The 25,893-nt window shown below is 39.5% G+C and overlaps 1 protein-coding gene and 1 long non-coding RNA gene across 5 annotated transcripts in view; both read left to right on the top strand.

Annotated features, from left to right (window-relative positions):
• The window catches only part of syt6a (synaptotagmin VIa), a 126,167-nt gene that overhangs the window by 80,668 nt on the left and 19,606 nt on the right, over nt 1–25,893 (top strand). For both annotated transcript variants that reach the window (XM_077217915.1, XM_077217914.1), the window contains 2 exons: nt 2,219–2,603; nt 8,150–8,708. In XM_077217915.1, the coding sequence (XP_077074030.1) occupies nt 2,219–2,603; nt 8,150–8,708 (944 nt within the window). The remainder of the gene's footprint in view (nt 1–2,218; nt 2,604–8,149; nt 8,709–25,893) is intronic.
• LOC143725473 (uncharacterized) lies at nt 20,662–24,429 on the top strand. Of its 3 annotated transcripts, none has more exons than XR_013198233.1 (6): nt 20,662–20,871; nt 21,157–21,297; nt 21,589–21,631; nt 21,815–21,883; nt 22,889–22,990; nt 23,069–23,196. It is a non-coding gene; the product is annotated as an uncharacterized LOC143725473 (long non-coding RNA). The 3 variants fall into 3 exon arrangements; XR_013198232.1 differs by lacking the exon at nt 23,069–23,196 and adding an exon at nt 24,344–24,429 and having other exon boundaries at nt 20,663–20,871; XR_013198231.1 differs by lacking the exons at nt 20,662–20,871; nt 23,069–23,196 and adding an exon at nt 24,344–24,429 and having other exon boundaries at nt 21,010–21,297.

Raw genomic sequence — 25,893 nt, 5'->3', positions numbered from 1 at the left:
AGATTAGCTTTTTTGACAAATTATCGCACTAACTACTAGAAACTTCATGGCTTCCCTCTGTCTTGGACAGACCTGAGAAAAAATATTTGGTGACTGACTGATTGCATTTATGAACCATTATACGGTATGCATGGATCATTAGCTGAGAATTATAACCAGAGCTGTGTGAAATATCATGCTGGTTGGTAACCAGGTCCATGGGGAGTCACAATGTCACACTGTTTGGATTCATTATCCATATCTCAATGGGTGGAAGCTCACTTTGCTTTATTGTCTTCTGTACTGCTTTCTTCATGCTGATTTACAGCCAAATCATCATTAATGTCCAGTATGCATGCCATAAACAGTCACACTGGGTAATAGCCGCATTATTTAATTTATTTTTGGATGTAAAAAGCATCAAATTGGCATTCATATACATTTTATCACAATTTTTTTTCCACATGAATAAAATATTGTTTAACCCCACCACGAAACTGCCACATCAACTTTAGATTATCAGCCCTGTCCAGCTGTACAGGCAAGCCAGACTTAAATTTTTTGATTCAGAATCAAAAGACAACAGTGGCAAACCAGTGGGAGCCACATTTCGGAGTCTGGATCATTTCAGTTGACAAACCAGAAGCTATGGCAGCGTTTGAATTTGAAAATCCTCTGAACACATAAATCCCTGGACCTAGAAATTTCATATCCACTTGGGATAAACCCTGAGCCCTTCAAATGGACATTTTAGAGAAAGCAGTTTACAGAGTTTACAGAAAACCCCTTGACACCTTATTCACACGAAATGGGAAACATCAGCAAATATACAGCCTATTAACATTAGAAACTTTAGAGAAGCTATAGTATGATGCAACAGCAATAAATAATGTTAAACCAGTATTTTTTCTTATTTCATCTAAACATCATTAAATTAAGAGTGTGTTTATGCTTGGGGATAAATAGTTTTCTCAATTAAACAAATATTTTTGTAATATTTCAATATCAAAAAAAGCATCAAATCAGCATATTATAATGATTTCTAAAGGATCATGTGACTCTGAATACTGGAGTAATGACTGCTTATACATTCTACATTTTAAAATACAATCAAATAGAAAACAGTTCTTTAATATTGTAATAATATTTCTGTTTTTACTGTATTTTGCTCAAATAAATGCAGCCATGGTGGGCTTAAGAGACTTATTTTTAGATAAAAAAGAATCTTAATTATTCTTGCAAAATTTTGACCAGTACTGTATATTATAAAGTATTTTATTAAGTCTTGATTCATTTCTCCTGTTCTGACCTTGAGTCTTTCTTTACTTGGTATTGTGTGCTTACAGTCACGTAATAACAAATTACTTGGAAAGGAATGAGGAACTGACTGAAGAACAAAAGTTGTAAAATACTCCAAATTAGACGTGGCCCCAAGCCCTTTGAACTGTCAGTAGAGATTTATATTCCATTTGAGCAAGGACACATTGTACGTTCCTCAGGAAGCCTAGGGAGATCTCAGCATGCATTAGGCTATTTCAAATAAATCAAACCGGTTGAAGCAGTGGGCGGAGAGCGTTCATACAACTGTTGGGATAAAAAAAACGTAATCAGCGTTTCTCACTATAAAAACACATCTCAGACAGAAAATAAAAATGAATTCAGCTGCCTCAATATTATTGCTCTAAAACCTTTAGAACCTATATAGAGCTCCCACACAAAATGACAACTCTCCCTTTTATTTTACATTATTGTTTACACGGTGCTTGTCAGCAGTCTTGGAGCTTCTCCAGTCCGTTTGTTCTTTTGCAAGCAAATTCTCTGTAATCGTGAAGAAATGAGTTTGAGCTTGCTTTCCGCCTACATGCGTAAGAGCCATTGATGGGTGGAAAACGTCGTAGTGAGAGCACTTGATATTGCTGCGGCATCTTCCGCTTGCATTGTTCCCTTGGAAATAGATTATGGGCTTGTATCTGCGATAACTTTAATTACATTTCATCATTTCTGCACTGTGTGTTTCTGAGTGTGTGCGTGGTATCAAATGCAGGGCCTCAGACAGTGTTTGATTCACATGGGCTTAAGTAAATAAACCCATGGATCTTTAGATAAGTAATATTAATACAAGTCATCATTGCTCATTTGAACCTTCTTGAAACTAATGCATTTCTCTTTCTGTCTGTCTCACTGTTTCGACCATCTGTTTGTCCATATTGTGCGGCCCATCACTTCCGCCCGGCTGTAGACATCACTGTTGGCCTCCCCATCGGTGTGATAATAGCGTGTGGCCTGGCGCTGCTGTTGCTCTCCTCATTCGTCTCCTGGAGGCTGTGCTGGGTTCCTTGGAGGAACAAAGCCCTCTCGTCAAGTTCTGCGGTCCTCGCCCCTGACGACTGCCCCTCACTTCATTTACCGTCTCTCCTGCCCAGTCCTCAGCCATCCGAGGTCGCCATGGCGACTGAAAAGGATAAGTTTTCTATGGCGTCGATGGGCTTCCTGGAGGCAGCTGTTAAAATAAGCCGCACGTCTCCCGACATCCCCGCCGAGGTGCAGCTCTCCATGAGGGAGCACTTTTTGCGCCGTACACAGCGCATGCAGAGACAGACCACAGAGCCTGCGTCATCCACCAGGTAACAGAGCCAAAAAGCATCTAGGAAAACACACTTACACTACCCTTCAAAAGTTTGAGGTCGGTAAGATAATGTTTTGTTAAAAGATGACTGCGTTTATTTGATCAAAGTGCAGTAAAAGCAGTAAAAAAAAAAAAAAAAAAAAAAAAACTGTGATGAAAAGCTGATTTTCCAGCAGCCATTATTCATTCCTCATTGTCATAACATTTTCATTTTAAGATGCTGATTTGCTGCTAAAAAAACATTAGTTATTAAAAATCATACTTACCCCAAACGTTTGAACAAAATTGTTGTCATTGGCTTATTGTGATTAATGAATTGAATGTTGATAAATGTTCAATATTAAAGGTTTAGTTGTTATTTAGGGTCTTTGTGGACAGTAAGTAAAACATTTACATGTTTTTATGACTCAGATGTCCTTCTTAGAATTTATTAAAGTAATTTTTTGTGATTGTATTTCAATAACTGTTTTTTATAATACTTGTATTACTTTTTTATTTTAATTGTCAAAGTTATTTAAAGGATTAGTTCACCCAAAATTATGTCATTAATTACTCAGCCATAAAACCCGTGAAAGCCGTAAAACCTTCATTCCGTTAAGGTTCATTCGTTCATTGCAGACGTTTAATAATGTGACTCAAACTTATAATAATTCAAAACAGTGAGAAAGGCCAGCTCCTAAAAAAGGGCCAGAAAAACACCCTTATTATTTGTGCTACAATATTCACAACCAATATAAATGCTTCAGCCGTAAGCAAGCCGCAAAACCTTCATTCATCTTCGGAACACAAATTAAGATTTTTTTTAATGAAAGGAATGATGAACGCAGGATCCAGCCAATAATGAGCCTGAGTTCTGAGGTAGAACCCGGAAGCACTGCACTGTGTTTACAACGTGAACAGCATCAGAGACTGACACGGAAGAGAAGAAATTGTTGAATAAAGTTGTTATTTATTTATTTTTTTGAGGGGTTGTGTTTGCGCACAAAAACTATTCTCGTGGCTTCATAACATTAAGGTTGAACCACTGTAGTCACATGGACTATTTTAACAATGTCTTTACTACCTTTCTGGGCCTTGAAAGTGATGATTGCATTGCAGTCTATGGCGGGGTCAGAAAGCTCTCAGATTTCATCAAAAATATCTTAATTTGTGTTCTGAAGATGAACCATTGCTTCCTGAGCAACAGACCACAGGTTGTCAAAATCAGTACACAGACCTTTCAGCCCATCACACTGAGCACGAGTGCACCAAAAGGCTGTGTACTGAGTCCACTGTTATACACCCTTCTGACCAATGACTGCACTGCAAAACACCGAAACAACAGCATTGTGAAGTTTGCAGATGGCACTACAGTGGTGGGGCTGATCAACAATGAAGAAGTAGCATACAGGGATGAAGTGGACCAACTCATCGCCTGGTGTAACTACAATAATCTCGCATTGAATGTCAACAAGACAAAAGAGATTACCTTTCTTTCCTAAAATACCCAAAAAATTAGTTTATAAAAAGATATTAAAACACTTGACAGAAAATTCGATCTTATATGATCACCAGTATGGTTTCAGAGAGAACATGTCTACAGAAATGGCTCTTTTACAGTTTGTCAATAAAATTACAAACAATCTGCATGAGAAAAATAACACTATTGGTAAATTTGTAGACTTGTAGAAAGCATTCGACACTTTAAATCATAATATTCTTTTAGCAAAATTAGAAACTTATCGCATTAAACATATAGCCTTAACTTGGGTACAAAACTATTTGGAAGAGAGAGAGAGCAATTTGTTTATGTTAACAATCTGAGCTCAAATAGGAGACAACTTTTATGTGGGGTACCGCAGGGGTCCATTTTGGGACCTCTATTATTTCTAATTTATATCAATGATTTAAGAGTTGTATGTAAAAATGTTATGCCACTCATGTTTGCAGATGATACATGTCTTCTATTATCTCATTCTAACATTGACACATTAATAAGAGAAGCAAATGAAGAATTACAAAATATTTCTAAATGGTTTAAAGTTAATCAACTCTCTCTTAATATACAAAAAACTAATTTTATGAGTTTTAGTAAAAAAAATAAAGGAGATTGCCAGTACAAAGAGGTATCAATTGATGGTTTAAAAATTAGCCAAGTGAACCAAATAAAATTTTTAGGTGCCATTGTCGACCAAAAACTAACTTGGAAATATCATATTCAACATGTTTGCAGGAAAATAATGAAATCTGTTGGTATACTGAGTAGAGTTCGCTCTTTAATTGATATTTCATGTATGAAAACATTATATTACAGTTTAATCCATCCCCACATTTTGTACTGTAATATTATTTGGGGTGCAACATGCAAAACATATTTAAATAATATTTTATTAATACAAAAGAAATTCTTGAGAATTATGAGTAATTCCAATAGATTGTAATCATCTGTTCCGCTATTCATAAAATATAACATCTTGACAACATTAATGTTAACATCTATTGCATAAATATTTGTATGTATAAGTATATGAATATGACAAATATTATGCCCAGAGCTTTTAATAATTTTTTTATGTATTCTTCGGATGTTCAGGCCTATTCCACAAGGCGTTGTAAAGATTTTTATCTTCCTTTTTGTAGAACTACAGCTAATTGTCGTAATGTGGGTTTTGTGTCTTGTCTTGTTTTGTCATGTTCAGTGGTTCCCTGTCTTGTTTATTAGTGATCCCAGGTGTTTCTCGTTCTCCACGCCCCCTGGTTATCCTGTTAGCTCATTTGTACTTCATTATTTAAGCCCTGTGTTTCTGCCCTGTCCTTGTGAGTTGTTGCATGAATGTATGTATGCTAACGTTGGTGATTCCTGGTAACCTGTTCCCGAGTCCTTGTAACCTGTTCCTGTCTGAGTTTATAGTTTGTTAATAAAGCCACACTGCATTTGGATCCAGCCTCCTCCGTTTCTACATCACTAGCATTACAGGACACTACACTAATCAATCTACACTGAAATACAGAGGGCCTTCCCTCTGGAATCATTTAGACCCTGTTTTTAAGACTAAAATCATCACTCTAAACACTTTCAAAAGAGAGCTGAAATAAATGTTAACATATAATTAAGTTTTTCTGATTAATTTGCTATATTAAAATGATTGATGTATTGATTGTATTGTCTTGCTTGATCATGTAATTTTATGTCCATTTAATGAGATTTTGGGGAGGTGGTCTTATAAGACCTCATGGTCTTCTCACTCTCTCCCGCACAGTATGTTTTTTCTTTCTGTTTTTTTTCCGTTAATGGATTTGTAAAGTTGTATTTTAAATGTTATATGTGCAAATAAACTTTCAACTTTCAAGAGATGATTGTTGACTTTAGACGCACCAAAGGCCCACACCAGCCCTTATCCATCAAAGGCACAGAAGTCGAAACAACACAGAAGTTTAAATTCCTGGGCCTGCACATATCCAGTGACCTCACATGGTCATCGAACACCTCCTCCTTAGTAAAGAAGGCCCAACAACGCCTGTATTTTCTAAGAAGGCTGAAGAGAGCAGGCATGACCCCCTCTATCCTCACTGCTTTCTACAGATGTGTCATTGAAAGTGACTAACCAGCTGTATCACGGTCTGGTATGGAAACTGCTCTGCACCTGCAGGAAAGCCCTACAGAGGGAAGTGAAGTCGGCACAGTGTATCACTGGGACCAGCCTTCCTGCTTTTGAAGATCTCTGCAACAAGGTGTGTGAAAAAAGCAACCTCCATCTTGAAAGACTCCTCTCACCCTTCCCACATCTGGTTCAAGGTCCTCCCATCTGGGAGGAGGCTAAGAAGCATCCAGGCCAGAACATCCAGACTCAAAAACAGTTTCTTCCCACATGCGGTCAGACTTCTGAACCACCAGCCTGATTGCACCTAACCACCCCCAACCCGCCAAAAGATTTTGACATTAGCACCATAATAATAATTTTTAAAAATGTTTTATTTAAATATAATCGTACCTCAATGCTGCTACACTTAATATATAATATTTATTTGTATAATTTATTGTCCATCTTTTTGTATATCTATTGTTTACATTACTGTTGTCTTTTCTTAGTCTTCATGAATGTGTTACCGTTGTTCCATTAAGGAACTGTGTTTCGTTTTTAACAATGGCCAAGCAATGTGCTAAAAATTACAATAAAGTTGACTTTGACTTAGACTTGAACAAAGGTCTTAAGGGTTTGGAACAACATGAGGGTGAGTAAGTAATGACAGAATTTTTATTTTTGGGTGAACTAACCCCTTAATACAAAATCAGATGTATTCTATATATTCTATATATATATTTAAAATAAGTTTGAAAGGGGAGCTTCTTGCCCAAGGTAAGGGCCATCTTACCCCTTTCATGACTTTCAGTGTATTGCAATAACACAATTTCCTTTAATAATAAACAGGATGATACATCATCATACTGTATATACAAGTCATCTAAATATGTTAAAATGTAGCTGTAAATTCACACTGTTCTTGAGGGATCTGCATCTTCCCCCTTTTCCCTATCTTTGATCAATGTTCAGCATGCAGCCTGTGTCTGCAACCATTTACACATGTCATTCGTCATATGCAGAACTGTATATACCTGAAGGAAATGCAGACTATGAATCAGACTGTCAGACCATTATTATTAGATCTGAGTAAAATTTCCTCTATTTCCAAGGTGGTTATTCCTGTATGGCTCAAAAGGCATCAATTACAGTCCAATTAGAGGATCATATAAAGACATTACAGGACAGATGAATACTGCAAGTAGCAAGAGAAATGTAAACTTTTTAGAAATATAATTTATATTTGAAAAGTATTTTGCTAATGATGCATAATATTTTAGAGGACAGTGAAGTCTTTCATCTGTGACTGCTTTGTTATTTTATCCCTTCAATAATGTTTTTTAGTATCACTTCAGGGCGAGTTTTTAATGTTGAGCTGCTTCATAATCACTGGAACCAAGAGAAATGCTGCTCATGTATACATGATTAATTTGAGCTTGTTCCATGGATCTTAATTACGGCACAGAACTTGTCCACTCAAAATTGAATATGTCATGTACTATTTGCTCATTAAAGAGTAATGTTTAATTTAGCTTCAGTATGTGGCTGCTTTTGAAGATTTTTCACTGCTTTTTGTTACAGAGCATTCCTAGAGATCAGCCAGACAGGAAAATATGGAGTATTATTAATATTAAATAGTATGCACTACAGTTGAATTAACTACACCAGAATTAATTTTAACACCCGGTCTCCTTTTGAGACAGCTGTTAAATAATGGATGAAACAATTGCTTTCATGGTATTGAGGTTTGTCTTCACTATAGAATTGTGACAAACCTCAAGTGTATATAACAATATTATACATAATGTATAGTCTATGAATTATGCAAGTGACATATCAGTAGGATTTCACTACAATAACATCAGCATCAGCAGATTGTAGTTACATAACCTTGCCTTGGGCTGTTCAGTTTTTAATCCAACTTTTTCCAAACATCATCAAATCACTCATGTTACTCTTTCTGTCCTTTATCTCATTTTTTCAGGCATAGTTCCTTCAAACGTCACCTTCCCCGTCAAATGCAGGTTGGAAGTCTGGACCTGGGAGATGATTATGATGTGGATGAGCAGCCAACCAGCATTGGCCGTATCAAGCCTGAACTCTACAAGCAGATGACCACAGAGAACGACGACTCCGACAATAGTAAAGGCGGCAAAAACTGTGGCAAGATCAACTTTTCTCTCCGCTATGACTATGAGAATGAGATGATACTTGTCAAGATACTCAAGGCATTTGATCTACCAGCCAAGGATCTTTGCGGCAGCTCCGACCCCTATGTCAAGATCTACCTGCTTCCAGATCGGAAGCAGAAGTTCCAGACACGAGTCCATCGTAAAACGCTCAACCCCACCTTTGACGAGTCCTTCCAGTTTCCGGTACCCTATGATGAGCTTCCGGCCAGGAAGCTCCATCTGAGCGTTTTTGACTTCGACCGGTTCTCACGGCACGATATGATTGGGGAGGTCATATTGGACAATCTGTTAGAAGTTTCTGATCTCTCGAGGGAAACCTCCATCTGGAGAGACATTCAGTATGCTACCTCTGTAAGAGAACCTTGCCGCTCTCTCTTCTTTTGATGTGTTTGAAATCGAGAAATTCTGCTGGATTTTAAGATGATTTTTTTATGGGGAGAGGTGCATGATGAGGATGCTCATATATTTATTAATCACATATTGATCAGATCTGTAAATTAATATACAGTGGGTTATAAAATCTGAGACCACTAGTTTAAAAAAAAAAACTATACAAATTTTTCATTGCAAATTGAAAATAGTATAACATAGCATAACAATTTGAGTAAAATGTTGACGTAGATTCAAATTTCACAATGTTTTAGTTGGTTTGAGAACATCGGACCATGTGTACAAAACGTCCCGGGTTACGTATGTAACCCTGGTTCCCCGAAGGGACGGACGCTGCGTGAAATCGCAGTGGGAACGCCCTCCAGCGTGACGCGTCTGAAGCATGAATGAAATCAGTCAATGGAGAGATGGAGCGTCATAGCGAGTGACGTCATCGACCAGGAAGCTATAAATATCCCCTGAGCACACAATACGCCAGCTTAAAGTTACTGAAGCAAGCGACCCAAGGGGATGCTGGGAGAATGGCAGGACACTGCCATTCTCGGAACTAGGGTTACTAGTTCCTACTTCGGGGAACTAGGGTTACATACGTAACCCGGGACGTTCCCCTTCAGGGACTACCGCTGCGTGAAATCGCAGTGGGAACGCAATACCCACATCCCCATACGACCAAATCCCCGTTGTGTGTCATTAGGAGACACAAACCGACGAGAGAACCTGAGCCCCGGGAGTGGAGCTAAGATCAAGGGAATAAAATCTAACGAAAGTGTGCGGTGAAGACCAGCCTGCCGCATCACATAACGTCCTGAAGAGAAGCTCCTGAAAGAAGAGCTGTAGAGGCAGCCATACTCCTGGTGGAATGAGCCCTTACAGCCAAAGGTGAAGGCTGATGGGCCTGCTGGCGCTCTCCACACCAAGAGGTGAAAACTTTCCACCTCGCGGCATATAACTTCCTCGTGGCGGGAACTCTGGATTGGAGGATGGTCTCAACGACCTCAGTCGAGAGACCAGAATCTATGAGCTGGCCCCCTTCAGAGGCCAAGGCCACAGCCTCCATAGTTCTGGGCGGGGGTGAAGGATCGACCCACTCGCCTGAGAGAGTAGATCTCTCCTGATCGGTATCTCCAGGGGAGAGCCGTTGAGGAGAGACACCAGGTCCGCAAAGCATACTCGGGCCGGCCAGAATGGGGCTATTAGCAGAAGACTGAGCCCGTCCCGGCGAACCCTCTCCAGAACTCCCGGGAGCAGAGCGATCAAATCAAATCAAATCAAAATTTATTTATAAAGCACTTTAAAATCCAAAATGGACACAAACTGCTGTAAAGTAAAAACAATACATGAATACATAAAAAGCCATAAAACAAATAAAACAAATACACAGCCATACAATGAACCAAAAAAATCAATATAACCAAACCAGAACGGGTGGGCCTATAGGGGTGTAGCAGCTCAGATATGTAAGGTGGGGCAAGACCATTTAGACCCTTAAACAAAAATAAAAGAATCTTAAAATGGATCCTTTGATATATAGGCAGCAAATGGAGTGAGGATAAAATAGGGGAAATGTGCTTTTATTTACGTGTTCCAGCTAAAAGACGTGCAGCAGCGTTTTGCACCATCTGGAGACGAGCAATAGAGGACCCACTGACCCCCACATAGAGTGCATTACTGTAATCCAACCGAGTGGTAACAAAGGCGTGGATTACTGTCTCAAAATGCCGCTTTGAAAGAAATGGCTTTATTTTGGCCAATTGCCTCAATTGAAAAAAACTTGTTTTAACCACTGACTGTATCTGTCTGTCCAGCTTAAGGTCAGGGTCAATTTTAACCCTTAGGTTAGTGACTGTTGGCTTAATATATTGACTCAAGGAACCCAGATCGACACAGGGGGTTCCAGAGGTGCCAAAAAACATCACTTTTAGTTAAGAGCCATCCAGGCCTTTATATCATCAAGACATTTAAGTAATGGACCAACAGTTTCAATTCAATTCAATTCAATTCAAATTTATTTGTATAGCGCTTTTCACAATACTTATTGTTTCAAAGCAGCTTTACAGAATGTGCATTTCAGAAATGTAAATAGAAAAAAATACAGTTAGTTAATCATGTAGTAATTTAGGGCATAACATATCGCCGGCGTTGAGTCGTCTCTTCACAGGCGTTTAGTCATCTTATTGCAGGTGTTGGGGTATCTGAGGTCTCCGTGAGAGGCTGGATACAAACCGGAGCTGACGAACGCTATTTACCTCGGGACTAGCGTCCCGAGATAACAGCAGAAAAGCAGATGGGAGATAATTAGCATAGCTGCTGTTCATAATATTAATGCATTCGATCTGATTCAACAGTGGTATAAAAGGTAAGCATTATGTGAATGCTTGGCTAAAGAGATGCGTCTTTAATCTAGTTTTAAACTGGGACAGCGAGTTTGAGCCTCGAACAATATCAGGAAGGCTATTCCAGAGTTTAGGAGCTAAATGCGAGAATGGCCTCCCTCCTCTAGTGGACTTAGATATCCTAGGAATGACCAGAAGCCTCGAATTTAGTGATCTTAAAGAACGCGATGGATTGTAGGGCGATAGAAGGTCCATTAAATACACAGGAGCTAAACCATTTAGGGCTTTATAGGTCAGTAATAGTACTTTGTAATTGATACGGAACTTAATAGGTAACCAGTGTAGAGATGATAAAATAGGTCTTATATGATCATATTTTCTTGACCTAGTAAGAACTCTAGCAGCTGCATTTTGCACTAACTGTAGCTTGTTTATTGAGGATGCAGGACAGCCAGCTAATAAAGCATTACAGTAATCTAGTCTCGAGGTCATGAATGCATGACCTAACTTTTCTGCATCGGAAACAGATAGCATGTTACGTAGCATAGCAATGTTTCTGAGTTGGAAAAAAGGCTGTTCTTGTAACATATGAAATATGATTTTCGAAAGACAAGTTGCGGTCCAGTATAACACCCAGGTCTTTTACTTTAGTGGATAAAGTAACAGGACATCCTTCTAAATGAAAGTTGTATTGTACAAGGTTTTGTGGGTAGTTTTTTGGACCAATAAGTAATACCTCCGTTTTATCTGAATTTAATAGCAGGAAATTACACGTCATCCAGCATTTTATATCTTTGAGACACTCTGTCAATTTAGATGAGTTAGTGTTTTCATCTGGTCGTGATGAAATATATAATTGAGTGTCATCAGCATAACAGTGGAAATTAATTCCATGTTTTCTTATAATATTACCAAGTGGCAGCATATATATTGAGAATAGCAGAGGGCCTAACACCGATCCTTGCGGCACTCCATAGTCTACTGACGTTATCTTCGATTTTTCCCCATTTAAACAGACAAAATGATAACGGTCTGATAAGTACGATCTAAACCAGCTTAATGCCTGTCCCTGAACTCCAGTGTAGTTTTGTAGTCGATCCGTATTTTATGATCTATAGTGTCGAACGCAGCGCTAAGATCAAGTGGAACTAGTATTGAGATACAGCCTTGGTCAGAAGCTAAAAGTAAATAATTTGTAATTTTAACTAGCGCAGTTTCTGTGCTATGATGCGGTCTGAATCCTGACTGAAATTTTTCATAGATATCATTTTCTTGCAAGAAAGAGCACAATTGAGCGGACACAACTTTTTCTAGTATTTTAGACATAAATGGAAGATTTGAAATGGGTCTGTAATTTGCTAGGTTATTTGGATCTAATTGCGGTTTCTTAATGAGAGGTTTTATTACTGCCAGTTTGAATATATTTTGGAACATGACCTAAAGATAAAGACGAGTTAATAATATTGAGAAGAGGCTCTTCCACTACGGGTAACACTTCTTTCAGTAGTTTAGTGGGTATTGGATCTAATAAACATGTTGTTGGTTTAGATGCAATGATAAGTTTATTTAGCTCTTCCTGTCCTATATTTGTAAAGCGGTGTAGTTGTTCTTGAGGGGCGATAATTGAGGCTGAATCATAAGACACCATAAAAGATTGTACATTTACAATTGTGTTTCTGATGCTTTCTATTTTCTCATTGAAGAAATTCATAAAATCATTACTACTATACTGTAACGGAATATTTTGCTCTGGTGATGTTTGTTTATTTTTTAGTCTAGCTACGGTGTTGAATAAAAACCTTGGATTATTCTGGTTATTTTCTATTAGTTTGCGGAGATGCTCAGCCCTGACTGCTTTTAGAGCCTTTTTATAACGTGACATACTGTCTTTCCACGCGATTCTAAAGACCTCTAAATTAGTTTGTTTCAATTTACGCTCTAAGTTACGAGTTTCTCTCTTGATAACATGCGTAGCACTGTTGTACCATGGTGCTTTAGTTTTCTCTCTAACCTTTTTTAATCTAATTGGTGCAACAATTTCTAGTGTACTAGAGAAAATGGTGCTCAAACTGCTAGTCATTTCCTCTAGTTCATCTGTTTGTTTGGGTTCACTGAGCAGCTGAGATAGATCAGGTAAGCTATTTGAGAATCCATCTATAGTGGTTGGAAGGATTATTCTGCCTGGTCGATAACGTGGCGCAACATGACAAATTTCAGCAGTACGTATTATGCAAGTTATCATGTAATGATCAGTGACATCATCACTTTGCGGTACAATATCTATATCGGTTGGGTTGGTTCCATATGATATAATTAAGTCTAGTGTATGATTTAGACGATGAGTGGGACCACTGACGTTTTGCTTGACCCCAAAGGAGTTTAATAAATCTGTAAACGCAGCCCCTAACGCATCAAAAGTTTCATTCTTTTTTAGGGGCACATAGATCTGACTATCGTCTGCATAACAGTGGAAAGACATACCATGCTTCTTAAGTATGGAACCAAGCGGGAGCAAATAAAGAGAGAAGAGAAGAGGGCCTAAAATTGAGCCCTGTGGAACCCCTCAAGACAGAGGTGCAGGGGAGGACACATAATCTCCACAGCTGACACAGAAAGTTCTACCTTCCAAGTAGGACCTGAACCATTTCAGTGCAATGCCCTTGATGCCCACCCACCGCTCCAAACGAGAGATCAGGATTTCATGGTCCACTGTGTCGAAAGCGGCTGTCAGATCAAGAAGCACAAGAATAACACAATCCCCAGAGTCAGTAGCTAAAAGAATATCATTAAAAACTTTTAGAAGAGCCCATTCTGTGCTATGTAGGGTTTTGAAACCAGATTGGAAAACTTCAGGAATATTGTGCTCATCCAAAAAAGCCATTAATTGACTGCAAACTATCTTTTCAAGGATTTTTGACAGAAAGGATAGTTTAGATATCGGTCTAAAATTTGTGAGATCTGCAGGATCCAGACCAGGTTTTTTTATTAAGGGTTGCACTACTGTATGTTTAAAAAGTTTAGGGACCACCCCTGAGGAAAGACTGCTATTTAAAACTGCAAGGATAGATGGCCCTATAGTAGGAACAATCTCCTTAAAAAGTCGAGGAGGGATAGTATCATTTGGAGAACCTGAGGGCTTCAAATGGCTAACAATCTTCTGTAAAACAGACAACGTCACAAGTTCAAACTTGTCAAAGACACCCGAGCAGTGGACAGTGATTGAGGGGTCATAAGCTGAAGGTGAGATTTGAGCGCTAATGGTAGTGACCTTATCAATAAAAAAGTGCAAAAACTTTTCACTCACACCATAGGCGGAATCAAAACAGACAGTTATCGGTACATTAAGAACTGAGTCAATGGTCTTAAACAAAACACGAGGCTTGTTCCAATTTGACTGAATAATTCAGCTTTTAGCTTCTTTCAAACTTGTTTGATAATGCCGCCAGCAGTCCCTTAACATTTGTAAAGATACATGTAGTTTATGCTTTTTCCATTTTCGCTCAGCCCTACGGCACTCACGTCTGACAACACGGGTAGTGTCATTCAACCAGGGTTCAGCTTTAGTTTTAGATTGCCTAGTTTTCAATGGAGCCACAGAGTCTATAGCAGTTTGGCAAATGGAGTTAAACCATGCGCTAATCTCCGCTGAATCATTATATAAAGCCTAAGTTATGTCACAGTGCTGACTGAAAATGGAGGAGAACTGAACAGCAGTGGAGGGGTTAATAATACGGTACGCCGTGCAGTAGTGCTCAGTTTATCTGTTTTACAGGCAAGAACAATCTCAAATAATACTGGCATGTGGTGGGCGATCGGGGGAAAAGTGTACAAACGTGACCTCGGCCACAGATGTACCATCGCGTCCAACCCCAGTTGGACTGGCAGGCTGAGAGAGAACCACAGTGGACAGTGTGATGTCTCTCGGGAAGCAAATAGGTCTACCTCGGCACGACCGAAATGTTCCCATAGGAGCTCCACCACCTCGGGGTGAAGACTCCATTCCCCGGGCCTCGGCCCCTGCCTCGACAGGATGTCTGCCCCCTGATTTAAATACCCCGGGAGATAAATAGCTCTCAGAGAAAGAATTTTCCCCTGGGACCATAGAAGGATCTGACGTGCCAGTTTGTAAAGTGGCCTGACCCGCCTGACCCGCCACCGAGTAAGCCTTCCCCACTAACACAGAAGTATTTTTTAGTGGCTTAGAGGGCAGAGCCGTTGCTTTAAGTGAAGATGACGAAGCAGGAGAGAGATAGCTAGCGAGCGTCTCCTCTGCCTTCGGCATGGTCACGTACCCTGAAGCTTTTGCACCAAAAATGTTTCCATAAGCATTAGACTGGTTAGTATAAATTCTGCTTGAAACAGGTCTAACCCAGGTCTTTGAAACCTCAGAGTGGAGATCTGGAAAGAATGGTAAGCACCGGGCGAAAAGGCTGAGGACGTGCAGACAGAAATCTATCATCTAATTTGCTTTTATTACTAGACTCCTGCCTATCAGTTGGCCACTCGATGCTGAGCTTTTCAACAGATAACACATCTATCAGCCCCTCTTCAGCAGTATGCTGGAGTGACGAGTCAGTTTCTTCTGATGCAAAACTTTCGACATCGAGCTCCTCAGAACTGGATAATCTAAGTTCGACATCATGTGCCTCGACCCGGGCAGAAGTAACCGCCACAGCGCGTGCTTCCAGAGCCGCGTGAGAGGCACTCGATCTTGCCGGAGATAGCTGAGATAGGGCGGAGCCCGTCTCAACGTCGCCAGTGAGATCCATCTGCGAGCCCTAAGACAAGCGCCGCCGCTCTGCCTCAACAGAAGCGGGACCCGAGCCTCTGGGAGCTCGCAGCAAACCACTCTCCTCGAAGAGCGATCGCCGAGAGCGCAGAGTTCTCAAGGGAAAACGCTCGCAATGCTCACAATCGACCCCCTCAAGAGCCGACTGGGCATGCTGCAATCCCAAACAAGCAACACACAGCTGATGTGTATCCCCACCCGTGATGTATCGTGTACAGGGGGAAACACACTTTCTATATTGCTCGCTCGTCACTTTGACACTCATATTGGTTTTTTTATATATATCTATATATAGTGATAAACTCCTGTCTAAACAGACAAACACAATCGATAGATTTCAGACACACACACAGCTTGCTGAAATAACTTTAAGCTGGCGTATTGTGTGCTCAGGGGATATTTATAGCTTCCTGGTCGATGACGTCACTCGCTATGACGCTCCATCTCTCCATTGACTGATTTCATTCATGCTTCAGACGCGTCACGCTGGAGGGCGTTCCCACTGCGATTTCACGCAGCGGTAGTCCCTGAAGGGGAACTATTCACATGATCAATGTCACAAATTAGCTTTTTTGATAGTGACCAAATCTAAATCTAAATTTAAAAAAAGAAAAATTCATTGTTCATTTTATATTCGAACGGTAATAAAAAAGGTTTATTTCCAAGTTGAATTAGATTATTAGATTTTATATTATTATATTATAAAATGTTAGATTACTGTATTTGAACTGTACAAACAGTTGATATATATATATATATATATATATATATATTTACATATATATATACATATTTTATTCAGCAAGGATGAATAAAATTGATCAAAAGTAATAATATTTTATTGAACACGCATTGTTCAGCTGATAGAGTTAACAGTGCCATGGGAGGATGCGGTAGATGAGGCATATGAGAGGAAGAAACTGCGGTATGCTCATCTGGCCACTGAAGCAGAACAGCGAGGATGGAGAGTCCAGGTTTATCCATTGGAAGTGGGTTGTCAAGGTTTTGTGGCACACTCTACAACCCGGTTCCTCAGAGACGTCGGATTCAGTGGCCAAGAGTTGCGTCGCACAGTAAAGAACTTATCTGAAGCAGCAGAAAGGAGCAGCAACTGGCTGTGGTTGAGATGGAAAGATTCTAGCTGGCTGTGTACAGGCCGCCATGCTACGGTTTCGTAGAATTCTTCAAAACTTGAAGAGTCTGTTGGTTTATTTGTATAAGTTGTATAGTATTTACAGTCATTACGTTCCTGTGTATATTGCGTGAATGACGGTGGTTGGGCAGATATTGTGTTTTGCGGTAGGTGGTATGCCATACGGAACCGTTGCCACTGAAACTGCATATTAACGCACCAGTGGGGCTCAACATTGTGAGATTGTGGTTAGGTCTCAGCAGCAGTAGGGATGTAGAGTTCAGTACGCTGGGGCTGAGTTGAGTGGGGGACGGAGGGGGGTGACTCTGGGACGCCAGAGTCACTGTCGAGCCCTCTTGAGGTGTCGTGGGCTAGTTGACGAAACACTGAGGACGGAAGGTGCCCATTTGAAGACCCTAGAGATGTCCCCTACTCAGCTCAATCCAGACAGTTGTCATGGTTGCATGGACCGCACTGTGGTTGCAGCCGTTGTGTGTGCTGACGCGTGTTAACACTAGACAGAAGGAGATTTACATCACCATATGGAAAGAAGCGTAAATGGATGGAGAAGCATAGGTTACTGTAAAGCTATGTCTTAGTTGGTGCTTATCTTGGCGAAAGCCGAGTACAAATCAGCATGAAGTTATAACATTCTACTCTCGTGTAATGGAAATATATAATATATTATATTATTCAGCAAGGATGAATAAAATTGATCAAAAGTAATAATATTTACAATATAACATTTATTTACAATATGTTTACAAAAAAATTCTAAATGTGTTTACAATATGTTTACATCTATTTTCCAAATTATGTTCTTTTGAACTTTTGATTCATCAAAGAATCCTAAAAATTGTATCAAGGTTTCCATAAAAATATTAAGCAGCACAGCAAATCAGCATATTAGAATGATTTCTGAAGGATCATGTGACATTGAAGATTCTAATGATGCAGAAAATTCAGATTTGCATCATAGGAATAAATTATATTTTAAAACATATTAAAATAGAACACAGTTCTTTTAAACTGTAATAATATTTTAATCAAATAAATGCAGCATGAGTGAGCATAAGAAATTTATTTTACAAATATAAAAATCGTACAGATAAAATGTATTCATTGTAATCTCAATTTTTGGACCCGACTGTACCAAATTAATTCTAAATAACAAAGTCATTAGATGGCGACTAAGGTATATGAATTAGCTTGTTTTTGTTATTGACATAGTCTGTTAAAATGCAGACACAATATTCAACACTGTGCTATACACCTGCTTACACCAAGACACCCGAATCAATGAGAGTTCAGGGATCTACCCTCATTAACACACAGATAAGGTTGTAATTGACATGGAGATGACTGACACAAGCTGATTGTATGTGTGGACAAAGTAATTGCCTAATTTTTGTAACGGGCTCTAATAAGAGGTACTGCCAATCACAGCATAATATTAATATTGAAGTTAACCTCCAAAATAGCTAATGAGGTCATCAGAGGTTTGTTGATCACTCCATAATGGCTGGCAATACTCCTCGACGAGTCTTATTTCTCTCTGTTTTCTAGATTTACAGCTATCCTCAGAGGAGCAATTCAATAAACCTGTGGTTATTGCTTTCGTGGCAGGAGGCCGGCTGCCCCTTGAACAATAGCACACGTTCTGTTGTACTTGGCAGGAGATTTGAATCTGGAACTCAATGCACTCATTTCAAAACTCAAAAAACTATTATGTTCTTTTTTTCCTTTACATACAAAATGAGATTCTCTGGACAAAAAGCACCAAATAATTATCATAAAAGTGTTAAAGTGTTAACATAAAACCGGGCTTACAGTGAAACTGGCTTCATGAGAAGGGAGCCCACGGGAAGCAGCGGTTCGACACGTAGGCTATTTTTCTAGCGAACGTGATAGGTGTCACCCAGCCCGCAGCTCTAAAGCATCTGTCAGCAAGGCTCTCTGTGTCAACCCCTAGGCAGGAGCTATACTCTCTCTTTGGAGGAGCTCACCACCCAGGGGGGTACGTGCACCTTGGGATAACACACCAAGATGATGGCAACCACTATGCAGTGGGCCAACCTCAGCTTGGAAACAGCCTTCCCTTTCTGCTGGTCTCCCTAACAGACAGGAGCTGGTCTGAGGTCCTGAGGCTTTGCATTTTGTCCAGTTATAACCGCAAGGAGCGGAAAGGATAGAGAAAAGCCAGGGCTGGGTCTGCCTCCTCCGGGGCAGTGCTTGCAGGCTCACCACCTGGTCTCTTTTCAAGGGAGAGGTAGGAACCTTGGGCATACATCCAGACTGGGGACTCAGGATATTGTGAGAGTTGGCCGGCCCGAATTCCAGGCACGATTGTCAACCGAAAATCTGTGCAGGTCCCCTACCCTCTTGATAGAGACCAAACAAGCAGGAGTTAACTAACTCTGTAGTTAAAGCCTGTAGTGGCTCAAGGGCACCAGAGATAAGTCCCAAGAGGGTATAAAGGAGATGCAAGGCGATGCAGTTTCCTTGCTCCCCTCAGGAACGGGTGGAGGGAGACTCAACCCATCTTGCAGGAAAGAAAGCACAGAAGTGATCGAACACCTTCGGGGTCTCCTCTCAGAGAGAAAACTCAACGAACAGGTTCCACTCCAGGGCGTAAGCATGCCTCGTTAGAGGGTGCTCTCGCAGAAGTGATGGCGTCTATGACATGTTTGTGGTAGATCACCCAGAAGCACCGCGTCCCGTACTTTTGGGACCAGACATGGAGTTTCCAGAGGTCTGGACGTGGGTGCCATCATGCCCCGTCCCTGAGAATGTACTCAGAGGAATGAGTCAGAAAGGGGCTGTCAAGAGGAGCAAAAGTCCGGGGGAACTAGGGCCGGTTGGGCCAATAAGGGGGAACTAGCAAGACCTGCTCCTTCTCCTCCCTGACACAGTGCTGTGCAAGAAGGCTCACTGGGGAAACGCATTTCTGCGGAGGCCCAGGGGCCAGCTGTGAGCCAGTGTCTCCGTGCCGAGGGTTGTTCACTCGGACAGGGAGTAAAATAACTGGCAATGGGACGAGTGCGGAGAGGCAAACAGATGTAGCTGTGCGGTCCCGAAGTGGTCCCAGAACAGCTGGACCTCTGGGGATGGAGTCTCCACTCTTCCTGAGCCATATGCTGTCATGAGGCCTTGTCGGCAGCAAGATTGAGCAGGCTGGAAATGTTATTGGAATGAAACGACCTCAGAAGCTTCTGATCCCATAGGAGGAGGTGGCGGGCAAGTTGCAACATACGAGGGAAGCGTAGCGCAATGGTCTGAACTGTCCCTTTAAAGATAATGCCAGCTGACAGCAAACATGTTCCAAAAGGCGAAGATGGAAGGAATTTGGTCTAATCCGAGAAATAGTCAAATTATTTTACAAAAACTTCGACATATTCACTGTATTCACACATCATTACTCCTCTGGAAATCAGACATAATTTAGTAAGCTTGATTACTTTTTTACTGACTTTTTAACCTATGCCATATTGTTCAGTAATAGTCCGTTTATTTACTCAAAGTTTACTTGCTTTCAAGTAACGCACATTTTCATTTTCACAACTTTTCTTTCTGTCAAGCTGGCATTTTGCCCATCCATGAGTCCACTTTAAAAAGTCCCTACACAGTAAAATCGGCAGTGTAAAAATTCCAGTGTTAAAAGTTATAAATTCCTAAAGAGTTAAATTAACAATCTACAATGTTAAAAAGTACTCCTCTTCAGTGTAATTACAGGGTGCTACGTAGTGTAATTTTATTTTTACACTGAAAGTGCAAAAAACCGCGCCGAATTATATTGACTCCGCCCCTCGATGACTGCTGCTGCTGCCTCGCAAGACGACAACGCCATTTTATCTTCATGCGACCGAGACGGTAGGTTGAATTGCTTTTCTCTTTCTAAAATTAAATAGTAAATGCATTTATTAACATTTTTAGTAAACTATGGTGGTGAACACATTTAGAAATGAGTAATTGCGCATTTTTGTATGGATTAAGGAAGCTCGTCAAGTTCATGAGATGCAGAGATGTACAGAAGAAAAAAGAAGAAAACATTTCTCATGCCGATTTAATTCAAACTTTTAAAATACATTTGTTGGAATGTGCTTACAATTTGTTATGTATATATATTTAGCTTCTTTCATTTTGGTTTGTTGACAGCCTTCATGAAAGTAAGCATTCCCGCCTCCAGTCGCGCCGAGGCCTGGGTTTACGACGAGCCTGGCACTGAAGCTGATGAGGAGGTCTGAAGCAGCACTATTTGGGCTTTTTTTCTGCGCAGATGAGAGAATTCTTAAAATGGTAATACATTTTATATATTTGTTTTGTGTGTATAAAAGTAGCTGTGTTATACATTAAAACGTTAACCATTCCGTTTTCGTGACGCATGCGCATTATTAACGCAGTCAATGTTTAACGTTAAGTGTGAATGACATAACTTAATCTCTATGTTACTTGTTCTTAGCAGCACTGAATATCATGTCGTCATATCTGCGTCAAGACACAAACTTCCTACCATCAAGTTTTTTTTTATGACAGTTAAATTCAAAAATTGTAAAAGTGAGCTAATCTATAAATCCGTCTGTCTTCCAGTTCAGTTTACAGGTATTTGCGTGAGCACTGGCAGAGCATACAGGTACTTTAGCTTGAAATCAGTCTTTATCAATTCATACTGCATGTTATTATAAATGATGTACTAACTATTTATCTGTCTGTATTTTATTAATATGAATCTGTATTTTCTGTTCACATTATAAATAACATTAACAAATTATGGGTCAAATAAATTCTAAACAACATGTCTTTAAATCGAATGAAGGAAACTCCTCTTATGAGATTGCAACAGAAGTGAAGAAAGCAACAGAATGCTTAAGATTAATCCATAATTGTGAGTATCATTAGCCTATATTTTATTCTATGTGCAGTACAAATTTTAATACATGACAAATGAACATGAAAAATCTAAACCTAACTGGGCAACCACACAATGCCTTTGTTCAGACCTGGAATTTACATGTGTCGTTGGTGATTGATTTGTCTTGATTGTCAAAATGGCATAGTGATTGATGTGTCATCATGAATTGTGTAAATTCAAGATATTAAACTGCAAAAAGTTAAAGGGTTAGTTGACCCAAAAGTGTAAAATTGTCTTTTCTCACCCTCATGTCATTCCAAACCCGGAAAGACTTTCGTTCATCTTCGAAACTCAAATGAATGTATTTTAAATCTGAGTGACTTCTGTCCCTCCATTGACAGTCCACGCAACTACCATTTTGACGCTTCAAAAAGGTCATAAATGGTTCATAAAACTAACCTATATGAATTGAGCGGTTTAGTCCAATTTTTCTGAAGAGACTCGATCGCTTTGTGATAAATAGATTGAATTTAGACTTTTATTCACATATAAACATTAATCAAAAAACATAAACAGAAGAAAAATAAAATTTGGACTAAACTGCTTGGTTCATATGGATTAGTTTTAATATGTCTTTATGAACTTTTAAAAGCGTCAAAGTGGTAGTTGCGTAGCTGTCAGTGGAGGGACAGAAAGCTCTCAGATTTCATCAAAAAGATCTTCATTTGTGTTTCAAAGACAAAAGAAAGTCTTGCGGGTTTGGAACGACATGAGGGTGAGTAAATTACAGAATTAAAATTTTTGGGTGAACTAACCCTCTATTAAAAGAATGTGGCCTAGACCTCATCAGAACAATCGAATCTCAATGCGTCTTGGGGGCGTTTACACCTGTACTTCGAGTTGTTCACTTGTGCGTCACCCAAGATGAATGTTAATGCTAGGTGTGAACGGCACTACTCTGCCCGGCACTGAGAGAGATTGGGTTGTCATTATGCTATGTAACTGTTGATGTTTTTTTGTTTTTTGATTTTTGGTTAGAAGACCTCAACTAAGTTCCTGGAAAGGCTTCTCCCAAGAGCTTCAAGGACCTGATTGACTCTGCAGAATCTGTTGTGAAAGATGATGAAACTGATGATTCAGGTTAGACTATAATTCAGAATAAGATTATCTATATGCGCACATGCATTTTTTGCTGAAGTTGTCACATCTGTAATTTAGAATGGGGAAGCGATCTTGCATCAATTTGTCTCCTCCTTGATTTGATTCCACCATCACCACAAGGCTGCAAGAGACCTGGAAAGATGTGCTCATAAAAAGCTGAAAAACACCTGGTTGTCTTCAAAAAGGTAAATTTGGGCATTTCTGTCACTATTTACATTACATTTATTCATTTAGCAGACGCTTTTATCCAAAGCGACTTACAAATGAGAACAATACAGAAGCAGTTAAACTAACAGTAGGACAACAATAGAGGGAATGCATTAACGTCACTTTCCCGCCGGAACACGCCCCCTCAGCCGGACTGAGTGGCAGAAGAGCAGCTGCGTGACTGGATTTAATAGGGGAAACTGCGAAAACGCAAGTAAAACAAACGATTATCAGTTTAAACTAAAGATTGGACTCAATATAGTGTCCCTTACAACTTACTAAAGATCCAGTGATCCATGGATATTAACATGCAGCCAGGAATCGTGTTTCCTGACATTTATATGTGCCTGATTTTGACACCGGGGAAATACATACAGCAAATTTGCCTGTGAACGCTTTATATACAATATAGGCAGGTCTAAATCCAGGTGATCACTTATATCAATGTTATATATATCATCATATCGTCTAGACTTAAAACTTGTATAGTTTTTTGTCAGTGTTTATTTAAAAATGTCAAATTATACAGAATATACAGTGGTAAATATTTGATTGATGAGTTGTCACTGCAATATATAACAATACAATATATAGAGAATGATTTTACCACTAAATCCAGCATATTGACACAAAAATGATAACTGCAAATCCAGCTTTCGCTGCCTGGAGTCCAGTTGTTTCTATGAATTGCAGCTATCTATTTGCTTCTCTGTTCTGTAGCTTTAGGTAGTCTGTAAAAATATACCTCATATTTCTTGTCAAATCTAGTTGTACAGTCAGTCTCAAATTTCTTTCCCGTTTTAGACGCGTTTTGTGTGTTTTTCCGCAGCATTCACACTGAAAACCAATGCTGCCGCTCAGTCTTTCTGCCACTCAGTGAGCGGAACAGCAGCGACTTCCGCTTACTGTGACGTCATGCGCATTCCCTCTATACGTAAGTGCTATAACCCCTCTCAGTTTAATTTTAGTGCAGTTTTTTTTTTTTATATATATATATATAATAGAAGAGAAGAGAATTTATTGTCTGCCTCAAAATATTGCCATTTGGGTTGACTGTATTGTGGAAAACTATAAAGACGGCCAATTGGAGAGCTGACTTTGATTTGTTATTTTTGTCTTTGGCAGAGACCAGCATACAAAAACACCTTGATTGCATTGAACCGACCACACAGCATACCTGCTCGCTGCCGGTGGCAATAAACTCAAATACTACTACTGCATTCATGGATGGTACACAACTCTCGACAAGTAGTTTTCTGCAATCTTGTTCAAATCTACCTGTCATATTTGTTCATGTCTTGGCAAATTAGATGATGTTATGCTTTTTTAATTTATTTTTATTTTTTTGCTTTTTCTTTGCAACTCCTCATGAATGTGATAATTTGACCTTTTCACATCTGGCATATGTTTTAAAGGAGCCACTTTGCCCATTTGTTGAATAAACTTTGGATTTGTACATCTGTCTGAAGACTCTTGATTTTATGTCTGATCTTGTACATTAACACTATAATAATGTAAATTGTTTTTGCACTGAACAGAATACTTTATAAATGACACTTATAGTGTAATCCAATGGATTTAAATCAACACCAGGGGTGTTAAAACCCCATGGTGTAAAAATTGTAAGTGTAACACTTGACACTCGCAGTGTAATTTTTCTACACTGTACGGTGCTATATTAACACTGTAAATTCAACACTACGAACAGTGTACTTTTTACTCTAGATAGAGTGGGACCATATATGATCCGGAGTAGTGTTAAAATTAACACTTTAAGTGTTAATTTGACACTGCGTTTTTTACTGTGTATATGATACTTAAGTGCAAACTGCAAATAATCACCTTAGAGGGCTAGAAAGACATTAAGCCTCAAGTAGGGGAGTCATGGGAAATGTCTGTCAAAGAGAGGCTTATTGAGCTCATTTAAAGTGATTAATTTTTACACCATGTCTTAATACTGCTGAGATGATGACGCTAACACGTTAACTCTAGCTTCCTTCGCCTTTGCATCGCATGTGCTTAACTTTCAGACAATGTGGGTGGTCTTAATGTCTAAAAATTCCACTGTTCCAATGCATTGGCTTATTTTTGTTGGATAGGCCTACACTTGTTTTATCTTGATCAAAAAAAAAACTGATATGCTTGGATCAGCTGTGATGGAAATGATGTATCTCATGCACTGGTGGAAAGGCCGAAATGTTTTGTGTTGACGTTTAATTAACAGTTTGCTGGAGTGGTGTCGAGGAGAGCTTGCGGCTTGGAGAATCGCAACAACTAATTGGTCACTGTGACGATATCTGTCCAATCAGTACTCCCTTAGACCACGATATTGAGTCAAAGGCTTATTAAACTCAACAGTCATTGTCAAAATGCCAAACCACAAATACCAATAAGTAACTTCCTGCAGTACTAACTAGCTTTTAGCATATCTGGGAACCTATAGCAAAGTGACTGTATTGATCGTATTGATGCAGAATCTTTCTCTATTCAGCCACTGTGCAGATGGAAACGTCAATAATTACTGACTATCAACACTGTTACAATGATTCGTCCTCTTAAAAGATTCGTCCCCAAAACATAGGTTAATTCACAAAGGAAACACCGCTTGTGACAAGTAGTCATAGCACTGGGAAGTCTGTATGGAAGCCCATTTCCGCCGACATTCGAAAAAGAAT

This window comes from Siphateles boraxobius, unplaced genomic scaffold, assembly GCF_051911475.1.
Source record: "Siphateles boraxobius isolate OS27281-9 unplaced genomic scaffold, OSU_SipBor_1 77, whole genome shotgun sequence".
Lineage (NCBI taxonomy): Eukaryota > Metazoa > Chordata > Actinopteri > Cypriniformes > Leuciscidae > Siphateles > Siphateles boraxobius.
Note: the sequence above shows the minus strand (reverse complement) of the source record. Positions and strands in the feature narration are given on the sequence as shown.